Here is a 25682-nt window from a genome sequence, read left to right on the forward strand (position 1 = left end):
TTTAGGTGACCTCCGGACCTCTCCAATGGATTCGCAAATGCTTTATGCAACCTTTTTTGACATGAAGAGGACAGGAATATCATGAACCTGAACCCAAAACAATGCTTTATCAAAAACTGGATCTTTGAGTTTTGAAAACACTTCAAATGTTTGCAAGACCACAAAGTGTTTGTCAAAACCCCATGGCTGATTTTCAATTATCCTTTCCACATCTGAACTGTTGTTGGAAACAAAAAGCACCATATGATCTCCCAGATTTCAAATTTTATAACCATTCGCCGACCTCCATCGTTGTTGAAAAGTACGAATCACTGCCTCCATAACAAGATAGCGTGAAGATAAAAACTTTGCTGCTATAATGTATTCCCCCGATTTGTGAATTTTTGGAAGGACAAAACCAATATGTTCTCTATCAGATAGAGATAATTCCAACCAATTTTTAGTGAGGTCTTCCATGGTGAGCAGTGAAGAAAAAGAAACAAAAGTAACACTATGTAGGAGAGTAATAGAAGGAGTAAAAGTGTTTCCCAAAACCTCGAACAAAAAACAAACCAACAAACTCAAGAGGCACACTTGGTGACTCTAGAGGACACAGGAAAAACAAACTCTCCTTCAGAGAAGGGACAAAAAACTTCTACGGCCTAAGAGAAGAGGGAAAAAAACCCAACTTTCTTAGCGACAGAGAGACAAGTTAGTACAATGTTGGATCTTCTCTGATGCTTGAAAGTTAAATTTTATTAAAGGAATCATTCATGGTTTAAATTTTTTCGTTTTTACTCATTATAAATTTATAATCACTATGCTAATCCTCAATAATCAGAATGGTCACTACTCACTTGATTCACTATGAAACGTAGGCAATTATTAACGAATTTTTTACTGATCCAACTTTATTTATATATATTGTTTACTGGTGTGGCGCATCAATGCCATAGCAACTGCAGCAACAGTGTTGTATTGTTGGAAAGAAGTGGTAATTGATTTTTATAATATATATTTGGATAATTATATATTAAAATGATTTTGTAATATTATAAGCTACCTTGGCTATTCTAATATTTATCGTACATTGGGTTAATTACAATATACCGTTTAGATTAGTATAAAAATTAAAAATTAAAAAAAAAAAAAAAAAAAAGTAGTCCTTATTTCATTTGTGACCTTTTGTTATGGATGTATACTATCAAGTCGAATTGTGTTAATTCTCTTATTTTCCATTCTTAAGTAAGTGCATTAAAAATGTTCTAGTTAACTCAATTAGTAAAGTGTCTTGTAGTTGAATAAAAAATTTTGTGGTTCAAACTCCATCTAACCATTAACCGATTAGTGTCTTATCCTATTGATAAAGAACAATTATCATGGAGTAGACAGCCATAAGTTGAAAATTTTCTTTAAAAAAAGTAAGTACACCGAAATGTACCAAATAGACAGAAATGGACTGAATGGATGAAGTGGACCATTTGGTCCCTTCATCAATTCAGTCCATTAGGTCCAATATGGTCCACTTCGGTCCAGTTGGTCCACTTTGGTCCAGTTGGTCCATTAGGTCCTTTCAATCCATTTCGATGCACTTTTTTTTTAATAGAAAATTTTGACCTATAGCATCCATTCTATAATAATTTTTCTTTATCATTATGATAAGATATCGATCAGTTATTAGTGTAGGCGGTATTTGAATTCCAAATCTCTTATTCAACATCAAGATATTTTATCATTAGAATAAGACACCAATTAGTTATTGGTATAGATGGTAGCACCTGCTCCTTTGAACTTTGTTTACGTGTTAGTAATTTAGTATTTTATTTTTTATTAGTAAATTCACTTATTTGTGTCAAAAATTACTTTTATTCTTTCTTTAATATATATTATGAATTATAATTATAAGTATTTTTTAGTATATTTTTTAATCGAAAAGTAGGATCTTATGATCCTCATGCTGATCCTACAATCTGATCTCTAAACCCTCTCACCGATCCCGTGTAGGATTTCAAATCCTGATAACTTTGGCTATAAGCATACAATCTCCAAGACACTAGTTGTAGTAGTAATTAACTGCTTCATAACAACAGGCACCACAATCCATGGTCTTCACAAATGTAATGACACATTAAATCCTGCAACTTCTCCCAAAAAAAAAAAAAAAATCCTGCAAAACAAAATGAGCAAATTTAGGAGTGCCAATAAACATTTGTAAGGCAAACTAAATACGGAATTTAGAAAAGCATATGATGGAAGCTATGATTAAAATAGTAAATAAATAAATGATTTGATAAAATTCCATTAAGATGTCAACAAACTATTATAATCAAGAGACAGACTAAATGAAATAGACACTTTACTTATTGGGCAGCCATTCCTGGAGAGACACTGTGACTGTGTACTAAACGAAGGCGTTGAAGTGTGCAACGTCTCGGTATGGTCGCTACAGCTTCAGGCAAAACCCCAAGAGACAGAGACTTAGCAGTGGAATTGATAGACTGACAAAAGGACTTTCCACCCATGCTTAACAGCAGAGTGCAACACTTATGATGAACCATAGCTTTCTTCTGCTTCGTTGCTTTTCCGCAGCGAGCCACAACTTGAGCTAATATTCTATAGGAATCCGGATTTTTACAAATATCCGTGTGAACCCCATTGAACCCAGCAATGCCTAGTATCACAAGTAACACAAGAAAGCAACCTCTTGAAGGTTTTCTTCATAGTAGCAAGTTTGTGGTGGATGTTATGGTTTTAGCTTCTTCACCAAACGAATCTCAAATTTACTTTTAAACTCTCCGGTATGGTGAAATTGAGAGACCTTGGTTACAAAAACCCTAACTGCACAAAGTGTTTTTCTCCCTAAAAAGCCTTCCATAAGATAGCTTATAACGTCTTTTAAATACCAATTCAAACATGTTAGGACATATATATGTGTTTCCCATGTTAAGAATATATGTCATGATTTTATGTAATTTACTTATCTTTTGACAAAACGCACTTTACTTGTATTTGGGTAGATTTAAGATGTATTTAAATACTTCAAGAAACCATGTTTCAAGATCAAATGTTGAAACCTTCAAGTCTGTCCAAGAAAACAAGTTGATAGTACAAATTCATTAAAGCTCAACAGCTGCATCTATCAAACTTAAGAAAGCTGTTCAAAGCCTGGTGTGCTCGACACCTCCTATCTGTCGAGGTTTAAGATTTTCAAAATTCAAATCTGATTTTCTTGAGATCCGTGAATATGTCTTTGGGTTTTCTTTTCTCTTAACCCTAGACATATAAAATGATTGTTTTAAGGGCCGTTAAATAGTTCACAGGTTGCACAAGCTTTGAGCAAACTCTATTCAAGCAAATTGTGACCGGAGATGAAATTTTTGCCCTAGTTCATCTCTTTCTCTTGAATAAGTTACTGTTTATGTGCACCGTAGGGTTTTGTGACCAAGTATCTTCTTGATCTTCATCGTGTGGATGAACTGAAGAACTTTGCAATCAACAATCTTCTTAGTTGATGGGTTGGATATATTATTTTAATGTGTAGAATTGAAAAATAGAAGATGTGATAAATGGTGAATTGTAAAATAGTGTGCTAAAATGATAAAGTAAGTTTTTGGTATGTCAAAATGGTATTTTTTTATGAGAGAGTTGATGAGAATGCACTTTTAGAACACTAAATCTGCCATTCCACAAACGATTGTCAATTTGTCATCCCCTACAAGCTTACAAGCCAATACGAGAGCAAGAGTCAGGAAGTTCCACTAAATGGAGATGCAGCGGAGGTACCGCCAGCCGAGATCAAGCTAATTATATAGATGGGGCATTTCGGTTATGAGATATAGTTCGAAAGCCTTTAACAGTCCAGTGATTCAACATTCAAAGACTGGACTCCCCTTTTTAGTTTTTAGAGGGATAGTACCCAGAGCAAGCTCCTTAAGATGAAAATAAAATTATATAAAAAAATTTTAAAAATAAAATAAAAACCCAAAGGGCAAGAAACAACAAGCCATTATTTATTTTTATTATTATTATTGTTATTGTTATTGTTATTCAAGTGCCTAGATGTCACAGTGAAATGATTTAGATAGATGAAGCAGCTAGAAGGTTACAATCTCAGCATACTGGTAATAACTAACATACAATCTGCATCTACTTCACATGCGCAGGCACAATGACTCGGGAACTCAGTCTTCAAGGCAATGTATAAGCTGCAAAATAGAATTCATTTTAGGGAGAAGAAAAAAAATCATTTCACCTGTTAAAGTATAAAAATTATCTCATGCATCAGATATATGCATCCTCTTTCTCATAATTTATAAACTCTAAAACCATGTAATGCTGTGAAAAAAATTATGCATATGCCAATACATGAGACACCTTTTTAAAGAAGCATAAAGAAAGGGTGAATAAACAAATTCTAATAATATGTTAACAGACCTCCACACTTGTATCCCACAGGACGATCAGCAATATTGCATCGTTTGGGAATGGTCACCGCAACCTCTGGTTTAACTCCGGAACTTTTAGCTGTATTAGAAAGCATAGCAGCACAAAGGCAGCTTGGGTTCTGGCCAATCTTTTTCACTTGACTGCAGCACCTATCAGAAACTTGAGCATTCACATCCTGTGCTGCTGATACACAGGGAGCCAGCTTCCAAGCCTCTGCCTCAGGCGAAGATTTCCCACATTCACCAGCCCCATAAACCCCATCAAACCCAGCAATTCCTAGAATTACAAGAAACACTAGACAACAAATATGCTTCATTGGACCTTCCATTTCTCTGGTGCAATGAACACATTTCAATCCTACTGGCTTTATAGTGAAATAGGCAGCTCAAAAGGTGTTTACACGTCAAACCCACAAGAGATAGTGGATGTAGCACTAGGGCAATGGAATTTGCTTATTGAAGCACCTACTCCTGAAATGGGATCAGCATTACCTGGCTACTTGAATCCAATGAAGATAATGCATGCTGAAGTCTTTCCTATCATATAACTTACTTTTTGTTATTGAGAACAAGCAAAGAAGATCTTTTTCATGAGCAACTGACAGATAATGGTGCACACATTACCGACTACCAAGCCCCTGTTACTCTAGAATCTCTCTAATGTCCCATAGACTAGCCTTTTTAACTTAACTTTTTGTTATTGAGAACAAGCAAAGATCTTTTTCATGAGCAACTGACAGATAATGGTGCACACATTACCGACTACCAAGCCCCTGTTACTCTAGAATCTATCTAATGTCCCATAGACTAGCCTTCCTAGCTTAACACATTAGAGTAAATCATCTGCTTGAGATTATTATGTTATACGAATTTTTTTTTTTTTTGAGAAAGATTATGTTATACGAATTGGTGGGTCTTGACTACACAACCTTGCTCTTCATCTTACTATTACAATATTAACAGATGCAATTCGAGCAAGAGCTCGTTAGCAAATTAGAATGTTATACTAAACAACCTTATGACCAATTTCAGCTCACCAGAAATCTCCGCTTCTTTGGAATGATTTAGCTTAAACCATGGAGCATCAGTTCAGGGTACCAACTTATCCATTGAGTATCATACGATTATACATTGAGTATCATACCACCCTGCAACTAGTTCCATTAGTTCTCCCATCTTGATAAATCTTTTCCTTGCAACAAAGGTGTTTTGAGTGCATTAGAAGGTCCTCTAGCAAGATTAAGAGCTTCCTAAAATGGGGAGTTTTAAGGAATAGAAAAAAAAAAGGACCACTAAGTACATGGAGGAGGACAATGGTGGAGATGATTTGTTGGTTTTAACTTTAAAGTCCTATAAACCATGAAGCATTGGTTTAGGGTGCCACCTTATACATTGGGTATCATACATCAATGAAATTAAAGTGCCTTCAAGATACTTCCCTGCAACTTCCCATTAGTTCTCCCATCTTGATAAATTTTTGCATTGTGCTTGAGTGCCCCCCCACCCCCAAAAAAAATAAATAAATAAAACTATGTACTTGGAGGATGACAATGGTGGAGATGATAAGCTCATTTTAACTCTATAGTCCTACTTAGAATATTTCAAAATAGAACCTACAAAGAAATGCTCAACACTACAAAGCCCTAATTTACACCATCTATCTTGGATCATATCCTTCTCTTACCATGTATCCATACAATTCCTTCCTTGCATTTCCTCTTACACTTCGAAATCCCAAACCTTGAAGAAGATCACTTATCTCTCCATTCATAAATTTGTATCGAACATGAACGGCTTCGCTGTTATAATCTTCTTCTGCTTACAAGTCACTAAAGTATCAACTTTCAAGAAGTGTTTTCCCTACACTGGCTCTTACATTAATTTTTCAAAGCCTAACAAATATATTCAATAATCACACAACTCTCTCACAGCAATTTTCCTTTCATTGGCTTATTTACTTATTTACTTATTTTGACAAAATTACCATTGTTACTTCAAAAAAAAAAAAAAAAACACTTGTGCGTAAGAGCAGAAATTGGAACCATCTGAAATTCAGTAATAACCCAGATAAAAATTACATTAGACAGATCACAATTTTACTTCACCGCAGTTAAAAGTTACGCAGTGAATTTGTTTATATAATAATAATAATCCAACTAAAAAAAAAAAAACAGAAGCTAGCGACTAAAAGCGTACAAAATGATAGAAGCATAAATGAGAAGCGCAATGGGGACCAAAATGACAAGAGGAATCACGGCTGCAAAGCTATCTGATGAGGTCCCACAAGCCAAAGTCCCAAGCTTGATCTGGACCACGTTAACCAGAGCCATCATCAGGAACCCGCACCCGCAAAACGAACCGACACCCGAGACCAACATCCCGACCCGCAGGAAGGACTTGTGGGTGCGGGCAATGAACTCGTACGGGTGGAAAGTTGGGCTTTTGGAGATCCGGATGGCCTGTTTGAGGCCTAAAGCAATGAGGCTGGAGAAGAGGAAGGAGCTGAAGGAGTAGACATGGAAGGCCACGAGGTCTTCGGCTTTGGAGGGACCCGCGGCGCAAGCTTGGTCTTTGATGAGGGTGTTGCTCGGGTCGTTTGGGTTCCAGGCTAGGCCTACGAATACGGCTAAGGTGAAGAGTGAGTTCACGTTTACTATGCCGTCTAAGGCGGTGACGTGAACGCTGGTGCCGGTCGGCATTTTGGATTTGGATCGGAGAATTGTTTGGATTGTGGTAAAGTTGGAAACTTAAGAGGGCTTTGAGTATTGACTAGCGAGATTTGAGGTAGGTGTTTGGTAAGAAAGAAAAGCAGGGAGAGAAGAAAAAAAAGGTGAAAGGCTGACGATGTTTCGTAGGACAAGAGGTAAAGGCACTAGCGCGTTGGAGTTTGGACTTTGGACAAGTGCCAAAGTTTACCCAATTCAAAAAAAATACTAAATGTCAAAAAATAATAAAATACCAAAAATAAATATTAAATAATACATAGATTCTTGAATTCACATTATTCAAAACTCATTAACAATATTATCACCAAAAAAGCAAGGTCATTTTCCATTAAATGCCCAAAAATGACATAGGTGTGGACCGTGCGGTTGCGTGCAAATTATTTTATTATTGCATATTTGGTTGGATCTCATGGCACTATTTATGATTCAGTTAAAAATGTAAAAACGCACATAATCATGTATTTTTGGGTCCCATCACACATGGCATTATTTATATCTTTAAAAATTATTCATTCCGTCCAGTTTATTCCTCTATTCTATTTTAGAATGTCCTAAAATATTATTTTGTTTATAAAAATAAAAGTAATTAATTTACCAATATTCCTATTATATCTCTACTTTATTTTTAAAACTATTTGAAAATAAAATTAATAAATATTTAAAAAATCAATTTAATTGAAGCACGTTTTTAGTTGCCTCGTTAAGAATAACTCTTTTAAAAAAAAGTTGATAAATTTATTTAAGGGTAGTTTTGTAAATTTATATATTTTTATAAGTCAGACAAGACAATAAATGGTATTCCCTTAAAAAATTTAACTTTTCAAATAGGACAAACAAATTGGAACGGATGGAGTATTTTGCTATATGTTTTCAGCATTCAGTAATAAGTTTTCAGTTTTCAGCAAAATAAGCAGTATTCAAACAAATCCATAGTTTTGAATTTTTTTTTTTTAAATTTTCTTACATAAAAACATCCATAAAATTAAAAATAATAAAAAGAACAAAAATTTATAATAAAAGAAAAATTTGTAAGTACCCATAACTCTAGTGGCATTCTAGGGCAACAATGGATGCATTTCTTTAACCCTTGTCCTTTCTAATAGAAAGTTTGTTCCGCTTGGAGACATTGAAAGAGATGTTCTTTTATTTGCAACAAATGAGACTTGACAATGATAAGGATCTTATGAGTTGTATTGAAGAAACTTGGGGTTTAAACTAGGGATAGAGCCAAAACTTGGAGTTAGGGGGCAAAAATATTATAAATAAATAAAAAACATTATAAAATTTCAAATAAGCATTCATTAATATTAACAAACTATCAATGTAGACAAAAACACAAAATCATTATTTTTTTAATACATTACAATGCAATTATATATGGAAAGGGAACTTAGCGTTTTTGTAAATATTCGAAATCATTTATAATTGTGTTTCAAAAAAAAAATCATTTATAATTGAATCTATACTAATTGTCGCAATGATATTTCTTTCAATGAATAACACCATAGTATTTTACAATGCAATTATATATGGAAAGGGAACTTAGCGTTTTTGTAAATATTTGAAATCATTTATAATTGTGTTTCAAAAAAAAAAAAATCATTTATAATTGAATCTATACTAATTGTCGCAATGATATTTCTTTCAATGAATAACACCATAGTATCCATTAAAATAAAAATGAAACTCATCTTCCATTTTGTTGTGAATGTCAATTTTTGATGACATTTATTGCTAAAAATGCTCAGTTTGTAGTTTCTCACTCTCTCTTCTCTATGTTAGACTGCTTAGGGACTTTTCTTTTCTTTTTTGTGTCTTTGATGGGTGCATCTATTGATGGGTAAGATAAAAATTATTTTGTTTAAAATTTTTTAAAGGGCTAGGTTGTTTGTTTTGGGTAAAATTGGTTGATTAGACTTTTTTTTTTTTAGCTTTGCTATTGGTAATTCTTGTTGTTGCGCTAATTTTTTTGGGTTTGTTAATCTATATATATATATATATATATATATATAAAACCGAAGCCTTTCCTTGCACCACAATTTTCCACGTCAGCACAATATTTAAAAAATAAAAAATAAAAATAAAAACATTATAACTCTTCAAAACCCTAGCAACCTTACCCCTCTCTCAAGTTAAGAAATATAAAGTCACGGTTTCTACAAACTCTCAAAATAAAAACATTATAACTTCTCAAAACCCTAGCAACCTTACCCCTCTCTCAAGTTAAGAAATATAATGACTGCATTCTATTTTCTCTCATGCTCTCTAACGATCTTGACATTTCCTTATATCAATAAACTTTTGTTGATTCTTATGTAGAAAGTATAGTTTTACCTGACAAAGCCAACAGTGCAGGTACTAAGGAACAATCGAACAAGCAAGTGATGAGCAGGTAAGATGCATTTGGTTCTTTATTTTTTATTCTTATGTATTTGGCATTCATTATAAGTTGGATATGAGTATGAATATTTATCATTCTTTATAATCTTATTATTGAATGATTTACCGTAACGGAGTGGTTTTATATTATAACATTCAAGATCTACAACTCACGATATAGATTTTAGCTTATAAAGTTCAGCTTTTGTATGGTTAGTTTGTTTATATATTTTAATAGAGAAACATGTTCAATGTGGTATGGCTTAATAATCGCATTAATAGCCAATAGTTAATACCATTTGCAAATTCAATTCATGGAGTTGCAATTTTCATTAAATCGTTCTATGGCTTGAAGCACTTGCATTTTAACAAATTGGACATGTCTTTAAAGTCCTTTTATTTCTTTGGGGAAAAAAAAAAAAGAAAAAAAAAAGGAGAGGATATGTTAAAACTGGGCATCATCAACTTATAAGAGAGGATATGTTCTTAGATGGTAGGAATAGGACAAAATGGTTACACGTTTGTTACGCCTGACTGCCAAAAATTGCTCATAAAAATGTATGCACATGATCTACTTCCCTTTGCTTTTAGTGAAAGATTAAATACACGCCAATGTTGAGATCAACCACTCTAAAAAAATAGTTTGTGCAATCATAAAATATTATTATTAGTATGAATTTTATGGAGTTGTGGTGTTCAGGAATTAAATTTTAAGGCTCAGTTGCACAATATATGTAAATTCTTCAGAATGCTACTTTAAATAGTAAGTCAATGTGTCTCTTACATTTGGTTAATAGTAAGTGAATGTGTATAAATTTTGTTTAACTATCCCGTGCACCGCACGGGTTAACGACTAGTTTTGTTTTAAATTTGAGATCTAGAAATTTTTTTATGGTCTTTAAATGAATAATGACATTATTAAGGGGGGCAGAGTGTAATTTTATTGAACCAAATTATTAAAACAAGTGCCTATATATAGTAGTATTTTAAAACAAAATTTCCAGGGGATTTCGTCCCTAGTTTTAACCAATTCCCTGAGCCTTTTAGCACACCAAAGGATATAGAGATGTTTCAAAAATATAAGCTACTAATGCTCTCAAAATTTATATTGTACGCTCAATTTTTCTAAATCTTGTTGTCCTGTGGTCAAATTAAAACAAAAAACAAAAAACAAAAAAAAAAAAAAAAACCTTTTTTGGTGGTTGCTATTTGATACAACATAGCCATTACCTTCAAATGATTGACATCATGTTACCATCACATGATTTATTATTTGAAGTGATTTTCTCGATTATATAATACTATTATTATTTTTATTTTTAAAAAAAACTATTTAAAAAACAGGTTAGGTAACGGCAAATAAGAATAACCGTGGTACAAAATGCTACCTTAAAACATTTTGAGGAAATTCTATAATTCCACAAATTTAGAATGTATACTTTACTTCTTCTTCTGTTTTTTTTTTTTTTTTTCAACGTAAAATAAATAATAAATAAACACATGACCCATTTACACAATCACACCCAAGCCCATTCCCTTACAATATAAACGAGCCCACAATAATGAGGCTGGAGAAGAGGAAGGCCACCAAGTATTAGGCTTTGCGGTGCGTGTGGGGTCAGGGAGTTCACGTAACTGTGCCTTAACCGACAACTGTGCTTTTACCTTTACCGGTAACGAATAGTGTCTTTACCGACATCATCTGTCAAATCTCAGCAAAGTTGTAAACGCGATTGAATATATTGCTGTGAGAGATGATGTCGGTAAAGGCACTATTCGTTGCGCACTAAAAAGTTTCTAATTTACAATACTATTGCTATGTTCATATAATCATGTTCTTCTAGTTCGTTTCGTACAGAACAGAATGGATAAAAAAAAAATTTAAAAGCTTGTTTTCGCCGTTGCCGGGGATCGAACCCGGGTCACCCGCGTGACAGGCGGGAATACTTACCACTATACTACAACGACTTTGTTTGGATGAAGGGGTACTCATTTTCAGTCTAATATGTTGAACATGAAATTAACACTAACACTCATAAGGTAATTTAATGCTGCCATTTTCCCCTCTTTTGCAATCAATTTCGCCATAGCACTTGCTGCTCTAGCTAATTGTCCACCTTTGCAAGTGTGATTTTTATGTCATGTATGGCCACACCTAAGGGCATTTCAGTTGAAGTAGATTATAAGAGAGGGAAGAGTTGAGGATTTACCTTATGTGAGACTTCTTTTATTTATTAGCAAAATATGTTTTAAGTACATATGATTTTTCTGCTGCTTGGATAACAAAGAATTCTTGTTTCTTAGAACTAGTTTTTCTCCAAGATGTAATTGTGGAAAATCCGCTATATATATATAGCTCTAGATTCAGTCACTATTCATGAATAGTACTAGCCAACACAAGAAGACAAAAACAGTACCAGTCGATACAAAAAGACAAAAATGAACAATCGCGCAGCTTTGCTGCGCTTTTAAGGGTCCCGTCTACTTTCGATGGAAAAGATTTTCACCTAAGGAAAAAGCAAATTACCCACCAAAATTTCAAGAATTTTCAGAGCTCTTTCCAGAGGATCCTAAGCTCCTCTCAGTCTACATAAAGAAGCTTAAGTTCCATTCAGAGGCAGGCTTTGTTCAACATATCTCCTTCCCACAAAATCCCTTAGTTAGGAATATCCAATCCTGTAACCAAATGGCTTTTCTATTTTCCTGCTTTCAATGTAATTATATGGCTTCAGTTGGCCTTAGTTTTCTTATAAATAAGCTGTAACTTACCCCTTGTGGTATATAAATAAATATATATATATATATATGAGAGAAACACAATTATTTGTAAGTTATTATTTAGTGTAAATATTTGACTCATTATTCATGTCAATTGAAGAATTTTAAGAGTCATATTGGTATATATACAATACGAAATTACGAATTAAGTCTTGCTTCACCTTGGTTTTCACTGACGTATGCCATATTACTATGGCTGGAGAAGAGGTGAGACTGGTCAAAAATCCTTTTTTTTTTTCATGAGAAACAGCATTGAAATAGCTTCTTCTGCATCTTGTTTTTAGTTTATCAGTTCTAGCAGAGTGTTTACGAATGCGCTTTTGCACTATATGAACATTATAAGATTTTATTAGACGTTTCTTGTGGAAGTTTCAGAGAGAAAACTTATTGTTATTAACCCTAAGCAAAAGTTTTCACTTCAATAATAAGGGCATTTGGTCTAGTGGTATGATTCTCGCTTAGGGTGCGAGAGGTCCCGAGTTCAATTCTCGGAATGCCCCATTTTTTAACTTTGTTTTGACTTTTAGCAATCCATAGTCCATGCTCATCTGTTTATTCTTTTCTTTTTTTGGTTAGTGTTTAAAAGCAATTCTTCACTTTCCAAAATGGTGGCAGTAACATACAGAAAAGAAGTTAAGTCAACCAATATTTGAACAAGCACTCTCACGCCTACATTGCTTTCAACTGCATTGAAATGCAAAACAAAAAAAATTAACGAAACTAAATGTACTGGTTTAGTATAACCAGAAACTGCTTAAAGCTAAAAGAAGAAACCAAAGATACTCAATTCAACCATTACATTAAACTCCCCCAACTCATAACTACAAATAATTGGTTAGAGCATAAGGCTTTCTATAATAAACTTCTGTAGTTCTCTGACTGTACCGCATATTTTATTACCCCATTGTTACCCTGAAAACCTCAGAGTTCCTGGCGATATTTGGGCCCCTTTTGCTGGGCTGATGATTCCTTTTGATATCCCAAACGTTCTGTGTTACTTTGATTTGGATTTGCAGCTAAAGTTTCACTTGGATTGCCGCAGATCCTTGCCTTTGTGTCAACGCCAAGATAATTTGTCAAAGCTTTTTTCACTCCAAATCCACGACGGTGAGGCTTGATTTGGTTGTTGTTGTTGTTGTTGTTGTTGCTGCTGCTAATGAGAAAAGGAGTTCTCTCTCCCCTGGCAGGGCTAATGAGTGGCATAGGTGAAAAGCTCGGAGTGGAAAACGTTGTTGTTTTGTATGGAGTGCTCGAGACGGACACTGAGTATGGGATTGAAACTGTCTTATGAGAAATGACACTGACGGTAGGAGTCGATGAAAGTCTATCTGAATGTTTGGTCAAATCATCTACATAGAGTAAATCATCTATACGAGCCACAATATTGAATGCCAAGCTCTCCAAAACTCTTGAATAACTCTCAAGAATGGATTTTCCAACATCCTGAAAAGTTTAAAAACAAGAAGTTTTGTTTAAGTAAATAGGAAGGAAATTGCATTGAGGAACAAGTTGATCATAAGGTAAGACTTTAAACCTTGTTGCACTGGATCTTGCTGGTATCAAGAGTAGTTTGAGTTAGACCAGGGAACCGCTGCTTCAAGCAAAGCAGGAGGCCCTCAGCTCTTTCTGCCAGAAATTCCCTCTTGTCCCCATCAACCATTAGGTCCTTGACCAGCTCCCATGAGGACTTTGCTGTGGAGCGGTTTGGATTGGGTGGGAGTCTAGAATTAGAGTGAGCTCTTCGACGCCATACATATATTGAGGCTTCCACACGGTTGGCAATCTCTAGAGCAACATGTTCTGAGGATAAGTCCAGGCAATCAAGTAGGCACTCCGCAGAGAATTGATCTGATGTGATGTAGCGGTAGATAACTTCCCCTAGACAGGCTCTTCCATTCTGAAGAGAAATTAACAGGAGTTCAATATCAGGTAAACTTTGCATGATGAACATTTCATGACTAAAGAAAAATCAAGAAATCATGTGGAAAAATACATCAAGTATATTACTTTAAAAAATTATGACTTCTAGATTTTACAGAATAATGTGGGAGACCTCACAATAAGAGGAAGTTTCATAAATAAATTGCAAGTCAGACACCAATTAAATAGAATTCATGAATAAGTAAAGCATCTTGATTCTGTTATGCTAAATTTTCAAACCTTAGGAAGAGCTTCCAAGTATGACTCAGGAACTTCCATATCTGCTAAAGCTATGCTGTTTATGGCCATTGCAGCTTTTAATATTTGATTTGTGCATTCGCGTGTGTGCTGCAATTGTTTTCTCGAATTTTCGCTGATTCCACCAGCAGGGACACGGGGTACAGGTAGCCACCATTTCTCCTCTTGCCTCTGAAGTGCTTTGCGAAAAGAGGCTGACCCATCTGCATCTGGGGCTACTATACCTTGATCAACATACCAAAACTCCGTACTGGTGAAGCTATCTAATATATCCTGCCACAACAGAGAAGGCCTAACAAATTAAGAATGATTACTAAAATAGAAAAACAGTATAATATGAAACAAGCATGAGTGAACCTTACAAGAAGCATGTTGTCTAGTTTACGCAGAGCCGGGAGATTCATAAAAATATCCAATCTTGGCCTGCAAGTCATGACCTGCAGAATGCACAAGAACTACTGAATTAATTGTCCAATTACATCCCACTTCTTTAATTGATATTCCTTTTTGGGTTTTGTCCACATTTATCTTTGCTAGATCATACCAATGGTTGGAAGAATTAACATAAACAGCAAAATTTCAATGACTTTAAGCTATTAGCTCTGGTTAAAGACAGACAACAATATGGGAAGACTAAATTTGGAAGTAACATCTTAAAGCATTGAAACTATTTTAAGATATTGATTATTGAGTGGAGTTATTAAGATATGGAACTTAATTTAAGTTGGTACTTCAAACTTACTTCCACAGGTTTAAAAAGTAAATAATTTAAGATTCAAAATTCAAACAGTTGTTTGTTTTCTTCCCCAGCAACCAGACAGTATTTTACTAAATTTAAGTTCAATTTCTTTAAAACTACTAATGTCAGAGCTGAAATTAGGACAAGTATTTGCACTACCTCAAGTTTGCTTCCATCAGGAAATGTTTGCCAACTGGGAATCAGTTCAACAATGTGATCACTGACACAAAGTAGCCACTCCATCTCTCTTCGCCACATCGATTTCTTCTCAGTAGGCAAGGGTTCCAATCTCCATAATTGCCCAAAAATGGTAGCTACACAATTTACGGATTTAAAATAAGTGACAATTTTGTAATTCGTTGAAGGAAAATTCCACCAAACACTAAACTTAGAGAGAAAGAGCATACCACAGAGATTGGTAATGGCATTTGAGATAGCTAATGCTGAGCAAACTCCTTTTCCAGACCCTGACATGTCTTCACCAAGCAACAATTTTGCAAACCTTTCCTTCATCATATCCATCTCTGTTTCAATATAATTAATAACAGCTAGTCAGACAACAAAAAGAGACGGGTAAAAGTGAAAGTGTATAACTTAAGACTCTGTTTGGCCCTTGAGAGAACATGAGAAAAGAAAACTTCTGAAAAATCCTAAAATTTTCTTTGGCTTTCCAAAACAGCTCAACTAATCAAAACAACAACAATGTGTTACTCCCAAAATTTTGGACTCAGCTATGAATAGGCTACATGTATTCCAAAACATAAGTTCAAAAATTCAAAATTTGAAAATATTTTTAACTTTTTCACATTTTTCTTAGAAAAACAAACCTGAATTTTTGGAACCCATTTTCTTAAACTTCGAATCGTCTTTCTTTTCAGCTTCACCCACATCAGGAACCGAGCTTTTGCTCACTTGAGCAGCCTTGTGGATAGGCCAACCCAACAGAGGCGGCGAAGAAGACCCTTTTGCTTTCGCTTCCTCACTCGAGGCCTCTGAGCTCGATCTGCAACAACTGCTCTCTCTAGACTCAGTGCTCGAACCAAAAGATCCAGACCCATCTTTTCTCTTTTGAGATTTTTCACTCTTCTTTACCGAAGTTTCCATCCGAACCTTTTTTGAATAAGCAAGTTTTCGAAACCCAAAAGCCAAGTAAAGAAAATGAGCCAGTGTAATAAGTGTTGGTTCTAAAGTTTTAATCTTTGTTCTATAATAATTCAATGAGCTCAAGCATGGTATTGGGGTTTTGAATATTGATAGCTAGCTAACTAGGCCTTGAGAAATGAAGATGAGATGAGAGGGGTTGGGGGACTATATTTGATTCTGGTTTTCAAAAAAAAAAAAGGTTTTTTGATTTTCAAAAGCTAAAAGAGGTAACTGTCAATTTCCACATGACATATGATATCCAACGTCTCTCTTTCCTTTCTCTCTCTCTCTCTCTCTCTCTCTCACACTGAGTATGTAGTAAGTTCAAAATACTAATAAAATAAAACTATTGTGGAAGAACGGAGGTGTCAAATTGTCAATTCTCATTTTGAAATTACACTTTCACCCTTATCTTCATATACTCTTTTCTTTTTTTTCTTTTTTCTTGAGAATCAATCATCATATGCTTGAGATTTGAGAACCTGTTTAGCAGTTGGCAAATTTTAGGTATATTGTGTGCCTTTTATGTTCCCAAACTAGTAATATGAGCTTCATCAGGTGTTCTATATGTGCCATTTTTTAGGAACATGCTACAGTACGCTCTCAAATTTGAGAGCATACTGTTCACATTTACTATAATTTATATTACTTTTTTATTCTCGTTGGGCCCACTGCCTCTGTCTCCTCATCTCCTCTTTCTTCCCTCTATCTCCTCATCTCCTTCACCGAAATGTATCAGCTCTCTCTCTCACTTCATTTCTTTGCTCTCTCTCTCTCTCTCTCTCTCTCTCTCTCTCTCTCCTCCACGTCACTGCCTCCATCTCCGACGAAACTTAGGCCGGAGCATCAAGCCACGCCACACCACGTCACACGAACCCGTTCTACACTCTTAGATCGCCGTCCACCAACACAGCCACACAACCCGACGAAACTCAAGCCGAAGCATCAAGCCACGCCACGCCATGCCACACGAATCCGATCTACACTCTCAAATCGCCGTCCACCAACACAGCCACACAAACCCGATCTACACTCTCAGATCGCCGTCCACCAACACAGCCACACAAACCCGACCCACCACATCCACAACAACCCATGGCCTAATCACCACGCCACGCCATGCTGCTGAGCTTGTCGTGCCATCCACCACGTCATCAGAACCTCCCACCATCGGATTTCTCTTAATCGACCTACAGTGGTGGGTTTTGCTTTTGGGTTTGTTTGATTTGGGATGTGGGCTTGTTTGATTTGGTTGTGTTTTTTGCCATGCCGATCTCTCTGGTTGTGTTTTTTTTTTTTTTTTTTTAATTGAGGTGGCGTTGGTGGATGTGAGTTTGTGCCGGTGATGGTTGTCGGTGTTGTTACAGTAGTGGTGGTTGTGCCGTTGTTGTTGAGGATGAGGATGATAGGGAGTAATTAATATATTATTTTAATGTATAGAATTGAAGTATAGAACATCTGATAAATGGTATGTTGTAAAATGATGTGTTAAAATGATAAAGTAGGTTTTTGATGTGTTAAAATGGTATTTTTTATGAGAGAGCTGATAGGAATGCTCTAAGGGAATGAAAGTTTGTGCATTTGCAACCAAAAAAAAGGAACTTAAAAAGAAACACTTCAAATTTAAAAAACTAAAATAAAAGTTGACTTAAACTTTTAGAATCGATTGTATATTTTCACATTATTTTTTCCCACCTAATCAGATGTTAAAGTTTGGGACCTTGGGGTCGGAGGCCTTGAAATGGTTTTCTTTACACAACTGTTGCTGTTGTTCATTTAATTACTCGAAAGAAAACCATACCTTAGTTGAGTATTAATACGCGAATAAAAAGATATAGGACGAGAAAATGGGATTTATGGATAGGAAAGGGTGGGAATAAATGGAACAGGTGGGTTAGGTTATGTGGACATTTGAGGAGTTTTAAGATGGTTTATTACTTGGATTTTTGCATCTGCTCTTTCCAGCCCATTACATCAATGAGTGGGGTAGTAAACTAGTACAAAATTTAAATTGGAACTAAAAATAAACGATGGGTTGTTTTACTGTTTTAGTGGTGAATGCAGCATCTGGTTTTGGATATGGGAACCAACTTAATCCGACTCCATCTCCTATTTCAATAGAAAATAATTCGCTCACACTCGATGAATAGTCTATAATTTCACGTGCAATGACTAAATTTTTAATTGATGTTCATATTTAAAACGTGAAATAAATGATGTGTACAAATGATGTACAATAAGAAGTGTGAGATAACCAAAGATAGTGTTTGAGAGTATTTTAATTCTCACACTTTCAAACTGATTACAAGTTGTTCGATACCTTTTGTCAAACTTTGAACTAGTGGATCATGGGTTGAGATAAATTATATTAATTCATGTTTAAGGGATGCGGTTCAGTATTACCTCAAATAAGAGAACTTTTTAAGCTTGAAGAAGGAAATGCTAATAACAACTAATTATGGAAAGCAAGTTAAATTCCGATTTACCAAGGATTAAACTTGACGCTAGTGAAAGTCACAAGGAGAAAAACACGTTTGCCTTTTATTAAATTGAATCTAAATTGCCTTGAAGGCTATAATGAATTTTAAAGAAAAGTAGTCGTAAGGCTACTAGGAGACACTTTAGAAAACCCTAAAGCATTCCTAGAGCGGCTAGGAAAAAATTCTAAAACCCTAGTTTGACTTAAATTACATTAAATGCACCTGAAATCAATGAAATGATAATCCTAAACCTAAAATTCTTCAAATTACATAAAAATATCAAAATTTATAAATAACAAAAATTAAATCGTAGATTTTGTCCTATATCATACATTGTTTAAATGCACCTAAAATCAATGAAATGATAATCCTAAACCTAAAATTCTTCAAATTACATAAAAATATCAAAATTTATAAATAACAAAAATTAAATCATAGATTTTGTCCTATATCATACATTGTTTTCTAAAGCATAAAAAGTACATATTTGAATGTAAACTTATCAAAAAAACAAAAAGCAAAAATTAGGCTGTGCAACTCTACATGCTCCCCCTTTTCTCCCAAACAAATAAGAAGAGAAAAAATAAAATCACATGTTCACCTACCCAAAATGACTATAGAAGCAACTGTCTATCTCAATTCTCAAATGCAAATATTATCCCTGATTATAATGGTTATTTAGTTATTATTGATGTCTGAACTTTGGATTTGAAGTACTCTTGTGAGCTGCAGCAATCTGAGACTGAAACCACAGTTAAGAAGAAATGGCAGTCTAAAAGACTGGTGGACAGTCTCACACGACAACTTAGCTAATACAGAGATGGGTATTGCTATTGCATAATTATTGAAGAGCTAGGCATTCTAGTAATTTACCATCGGTTTGAATTGATTTGAGATAGCCGTTTAATAAGGACTATAGGAGAGCAGCATTTGCTACATCCCCTATAAAAAGCACCTTATCTAATCCAATGCCTACTTGTTTGACCATAGGTTTAGCCAAAAAAAGTGATCACATGGAGTCGTGGACTACCTAAAGGGTAATTTTCAGAGGAAAAGATAGAAAAATTCAAAGGTTATAAATGTTGATCAATTTCAACTTAGAAGTACTCTCCTACTTTGTGCGACACACATTACTGTAAAGAATTAAAGAGATAACATTGAGCAAAAATGTTAGACTTTAAGAATGAATCAAGTGAGGAATATGTTGTCTAATATGCCTATATCATTGTTTTATTAAAAGTTGGCCCATCTTTATGTTCCTTTTTCTTCTCTTGTTCTTCTTTATTGAAAGGAAAGGACTCAAAAGAGTATGCAACAATTCATGATTGAATGATTTCTTGAGAGGAAACGTGTTCCTGAAAGTAAGCAACATTTTTTTTTTTTTTGAAGAATCAAGTAAGCAGCATTTGATATGCTTTTTTTTTTCTTTGCTAGCTTATTTGATATGCTTCTTGGTATTAATTTAACATAAACTTTTTATATGTAGACAAATTTAAGTTCCATTTTCTATTTTCTATTCTTGTAATTAAGCATTACTATTTCTAAGACTAGCATATAAAGTCTTTCATTTTTTTTACATTTCATGCCAAGTTTCCCAGGGTTAAGGGAGCTTGACCCAACTTCAGATATTATCTTGAGCCCACCAATTTGTCAAATTGTTTTGCTGATCTTAATCAATCAAGTTTTGCATCGTATAAGTTTTTGATAAGATTATTGAAGAAAAACAAGGCGCTAACTATTTCATTTGAAAAAAAAAAAAAAAAAAAACCACAATTGTTAAATCACCTATTGACCTGGGTTAGGTCTATGTTTGAATTATTTAATTCCAAGTTACCAACCATTTGAAGAGAAAGACAGGAGCAAAATAGCCAAAGTGTTAGGCAGCTTCTGCTTGGCGCACAATCATAGAGTCCAACTAATTTTGTAATCAAGTGAAGTCTAAAGCCTACCCAAATTTTAACAAATGGTATTTGTCCAAGCTTGTGACAATATTTGTTGCCCAAAACAAATTAAAATGGATACCGTTCACAAATTTTTAAGGTTCAATTTTTTAAAAAAAATATTCAATTATGGGAAGTAATATACATTTTTTTTAACTAAAATAATAACTAAAACCCAACTTTATAATGTACATTAATATTATTCTTAAATATGAATTTAAAATTCAGTGCAACTATTGTACTATGCAATTAACATGTCTATATGAAATGTAAAAGTTAATATGATTCTTTTTTTACCCTATTAACTTTTATATTTCACATATATGTGATAATTCCATGATGCAATACAATAGCCAACTATTGAAATGGATCTCAATCTCTTAAATCCAATCAATTAATCTCTAATCTCAAAACTGGGAAACAACTAAGCACATGTCATTTTCTTTTACATTTCCATTCATCCAATCATGTGTCTCAAAAGAGATTAGCATGTAATCATATAACTAACATTGGGACTAATTTGACAATAACAACTGCATATATGTAGAAGTAGTTGAGCTTTGAATATGAATCTTCATGTGCATTTAGGTGCTTTAAATTTGTCCATTTCTTTATGTCGAATTCTAACTAGGAACTTCCAACTAGAAAGTGAAAGGCAAAAAGTTCCAACAACGGCTAGCATATTGTGGTTGACAAATGATTAAAAATCCCAAAGCAAAGGTAAAGAAAGCATTTTTCTATAGCCGTTTGATAAAGCAAAAGCAGTAGTAACCCTTGACTTTTGATTGTGCATGGTTGTTACTTTTCCAAAGTACATTTTCTACATTCCCACCCCTCCTTTTTCAATACAATTTTTGAGTTTTTGTTTTTTTTCTTCTTTCCTTGAAGTATCAAATATTAATAACAGATTGTTAGTCGTTAAAGACAAAATATTTTTAGTTTTTCACCATTTAATAAGATAGCTAGTTATTATTAATTTTTATATAGGTTTATTACTAACACCTCTTAATTGTTTGTTATTCCAACTTAATACTTGATCAAAAACTTAATACACTAATATGGATGATTTGTTGCCCAAGTGGTGTTTGTGCATGTGAATCAGTTTTTTTTTTGGGAGGTAGAAAGAGAGGATTTTTATTTAATTAACTAGCGGTTACAAAAGTTGGTTCATAAGTTATCCTCGGATAAAGTATAGAGTTCAATAATGTTTTTTTTTTTTTTTTTTTTTTTGTTTGAGATAGAGTTCAAGGATGTTAACACTCTAAAAGTGGTTTTTTTTTTCCAAAAGATCCCATATATAAGGATTAGTTTCAAAAGTAAAACACTATGCATATTCTACCAGGCTGCTTCTTTGCATTACTCCTCTCTTGACTAGACCACTTGTAACGCTATTAGCTTCATGAAAAATATGACGTGGTAAAACGGTCCACGCTCTGCTCAATAGGACCTTACAATCACAAATTAATGGAGCCAAAGTTGGAGTCATGTTCCCATATAACTTTAGCCAACATATCACAATTTCAAAATCAATTTGCAGGTCCATAAATTTGTAACCAAGTTCCCATGCAATTAACGTGTCACATTCATATTCAGAAAGCATGAACATTATGGCGCATTATGTGATCATATGTAGATTTCCCGTGTGTGTGTCTGTGTGAAGTGTACACAGCATCTCAAAGAGATAAGGTTTCCAGTAGTCTTTTGTATTTAGACCAATTCAACTTGCTTCCATTACTATTTCCCAATTAAGCTGAGGTACCTATTTCTACCTCTGTGTTACTTTACACTTCTCAGCCAAGCAGAGCTCAATAAGTGAGCACCCTTGATGGTCTAGATTTATGTTGGTGGTTAGACTTTAATTACCATTATTTAAACTTCTTCTGGTCATTTTTCACCCTCATAATCTTCGAATTTATAATTAAAGGGGGGGGGGGGTTATAAATATTTCCTTTATACTTTTTTGCCAGTATCAATATAATTTTTAAACTTTAACTTTAACAATTAAAGACTAAAGGATTTAATCACGTAAATGTATAATATACATGATTTCTTAAATTTAATCAATAATTTTGAATACCATTATTAAAATTTGCATATAAATAAATTTTTTAAGATTCAAAAGAATCAAAACACAATAATAAAGAAGTTTGATTTGTCACAAACTTGATGCATAGATGGCTAAAATGTAAAAATCGAAGCTCAAAAGTAGAATTTGTCAAAAAAAGAAAGAAACTCTGAAGTCTGAACACCAAATTGGCATTCAAGTAAAAGTTGAAAGATGCCAAAAGTCTTATAACGCAATTAGTTGACATATTTTCAAATAAAACATTTATAGTTCAAATCCCTCCACCGCCAACTATCAAATAATTAAACGAAAAAGAAAAAAAAGTTGAAATGTGATATTTGTAAAATCCTCTGAAATTAAATCTACTTCAATTCCATCCTATCTTAATCATTTAGAGGGTACTAGGTGAGTAGATTGAGCCAACAAATACATATAATAGGCCAGTCACTATCTTATCAAAAAAAAAAAAAAAAAAAGGCCAGTCACTAGAAGGCTTTCCATTTTTGAAAGAAAGGAATATAACAACATTTTCAAATATAACTTAAGAGATGAGCTTTAGGCCTTTTGAATTTTGAATTGGGGGCCGTCTTTTTTGGATCTGAAACTCAGAAATCCAACCTTTTTTCATCAGCACATGATGTTGAATCTGGACTTATTTGGGGGAAATAAAAAATAGTAAAGCGACTGCTGTACTAGTTTGAAAATAGTGTGGACCACTTTCTAATAAGTCCATTTACGTGGTGATGGGCTTGATGGTTAACACGACTAGAAACCTTTACACGTTAACGGACTACTAGTTCTACAGACAATATACCAAATTACCAACCCAAAAAAGAGGGAAACCACAAAAAAAAAAAAAAAAAAAAAAAAAAAGGGTTTTAGAAACAAATTCGATGGACCGCCGTGAAACCATTCGATTTGACCGCTCGAGGCCACCCTTTATCCAAAAAATAGAATAAATAAATTTTATGGACCCAAAAAAAATGTTATGAATTTGTCAGTTACGTTATCTAAACTTTGTCTAAGGATTTTCAATATGGGGTAATGCTTAAATTCCGTAGTTATCTATACTACTATTTAAAAGATTTTCAAGCTGTGAAAGCCAAGCTGTGGACTCTAAGTTGGCTTTTAATTCGTGAATTTTTAGAGTCCGTTTGGAAGTTTATAAAGGAATGGAATGAAATGAAATGGAATAGAATAAAATGATCATTAAAGGAATGGAATGAATTTAGTAGAAAAATGAATAGAATTTAAAAATATTGTTTGGATGTTATAAAATAAAGGAATAAAGTGGAATGGAATGTAAGTAATATTATTTGGAAGTGACATTGGAAGAAATGGAATTAAATTATTTTATAATAACATTATTATTATACCCCTTATTTTAAAGAATATAAAAAATTATTCTAGTTTATGGAAAAAGAAAATTTTATTGTAGCTAAAAATCAAGTTATATATATTTTTATGTTGTAAAACAATTCATGCATCACATATTTATTTTCAACAAAATAAATATTTTCTAAAAATAAAAACAAATATCTTTTAAAAAAACTCCTTTAATGAGTCTTGCCAAAACAAAACAAAATAACAAAATTTATTCCAAAACTAAAGTTGGCCAAGAAATCCCACCCTTTTTTAATTTTTAGGCCTAGACATCAGTGTCAATAGGACACATTTGCGCTCATGATCTGGGCAGCCAAAGAACATATCTTTATATGTTGGATTTCCCATCAAAAATGTGTAGGCCTCAATCTTTGATATTGGATCCAAGTCCAATACGCCCAATGCTACGTGAACTTCTGCTCCATATGATTTTGAAAAACACTTTGCCATAACCTTAGTCACCTTATCAATTGTCATTGATACATTATCAAATTAGTGGAAAATTACATTCCCAAGTTCATCATTTTCTGCCAGACATCTTTTCTTGCTTTTAGAAGACATTGCATCTTGTGATGAAACTCGAGAACGTACAACATTAATTTCCGGTAACCTCTGATCATCTTCCACTTCAAAGTTCTCCAAAGAAACTTCATTTTGAGATACCAAATTATCAATCTCATCAATCGTGGGCAACCAAAGAACATATCCTTATATGTTGGACTCCCATAAAAAATGTGTAGGACTCAATTTTTGATATTGGATCCAAGTCCAATATGCCCAATGCTGCGTGAACTTCCGCTCCATATGACTTTGAAAAACACTTTAACATAACCTCAGTCACCCTATCAATTGCCATTAATACATTATCAAATGACTGGAAAATTACATTCCCAAGTTCATCATTTTCTGCCAGTCATCTTTTCTTACTTTTAGAAGACATTGCATTTTGTGATGACACTCGAGAACGTATAACATTAATTTATGGTGACCTCTAATCATCTTCCACTTCAAAGTTCTCCAAAGAAACTTCATTTTGAGATACCAAATTATCAATCTCATCAATCATGATCGATGTTGCATATCTAGCACGTTTCTCCTTTGCAATTTCAGCATGATCACCTTTTGCTCTGTCTTTAGCCCAAAGTTGTGTCATCTTAGAGTAGTTGGGCATAGGTGTTGTCATCCACTTCTTAGTCGCAGGTTTAGACTGTTATAAACCAAGAAAAATGTTATACAACAGATATAATTATGTAATACAAAATTAAACTCACAAAAAATGGTAATTTACCGCTATGAGTGGCTCCTAAACTTCTGGTTCAGCTGTTCATATATTTAAAGAATCATTTCATCCAAAACCATTCAATCCATCTTTAAATATATTGTGGTCCCTAATGCTATCGAGAATATGATTCTGACTGGGCTTTCTTACAATCCTATGAGTTGGGCT

At 33.9% G+C, this 25682-nt stretch overlaps 3 protein-coding genes and 2 non-coding genes across 5 annotated transcripts; 1 reads left to right on the forward strand and 4 right to left on the reverse strand.

The window, feature by feature from the left end:
* Positions 1-3970: 3970 nt before the first annotated feature.
* On the reverse strand, positions 3971-4775 carry LOC115957958. The gene is made up of 2 exons (XM_031076315.1): positions 4414-4775; positions 3971-4184 (listed from the first exon to the last, which is right to left on the reverse strand). Exons 1-2 carry the CDS (start codon positions 4751-4753, stop codon positions 4168-4170), a joined length of 357 nt encoding a protein of 118 aa, XP_030932175.1. The 5' UTR covers positions 4754-4775; the 3' UTR covers positions 3971-4167.
* Positions 4776-6449: 1674 nt separating this feature from the next.
* On the reverse strand, positions 6450-7322 carry LOC115957585. The gene has a single exon (XM_031075868.1). It carries the CDS (start codon positions 7121-7123, stop codon positions 6602-6604), a length of 522 nt encoding a protein of 173 aa, XP_030931728.1. The 5' UTR covers positions 7124-7322; the 3' UTR covers positions 6450-6601.
* Positions 7323-11425: 4103 nt separating this feature from the next.
* Positions 11426-11497, reverse strand: TRNAD-GUC. The gene has a single exon. It is a non-coding gene; the product is annotated as a tRNA-Asp (tRNA).
* Positions 11498-12735: 1238 nt separating this feature from the next.
* Positions 12736-12807, forward strand: TRNAP-AGG. The gene has a single exon. It is a non-coding gene; the product is annotated as a tRNA-Pro (tRNA).
* A 115-nt stretch (positions 12808-12922) lies between these two features.
* Positions 12923-16530, reverse strand: LOC115957865 (rop guanine nucleotide exchange factor 5). The gene is made up of 7 exons (XM_031076205.1): positions 16052-16530; positions 15632-15748; positions 15384-15538; positions 14848-14922; positions 14468-14758; positions 13842-14204; positions 12923-13750 (listed from the first exon to the last, which is right to left on the reverse strand). Exons 1-7 carry the CDS (start codon positions 16326-16328, stop codon positions 13229-13231), a joined length of 1800 nt encoding a protein of 599 aa, XP_030932065.1. The 5' UTR covers positions 16329-16530; the 3' UTR covers positions 12923-13228.
* Positions 16531-25682: the final 9152 nt, after the last annotated feature.

Source organism: Quercus lobata, chromosome 8, assembly GCF_001633185.2.
Source record: "Quercus lobata isolate SW786 chromosome 8, ValleyOak3.0 Primary Assembly, whole genome shotgun sequence".
In the NCBI taxonomy this organism is placed as follows: domain Eukaryota; kingdom Viridiplantae; phylum Streptophyta; class Magnoliopsida; order Fagales; family Fagaceae; genus Quercus; species Quercus lobata.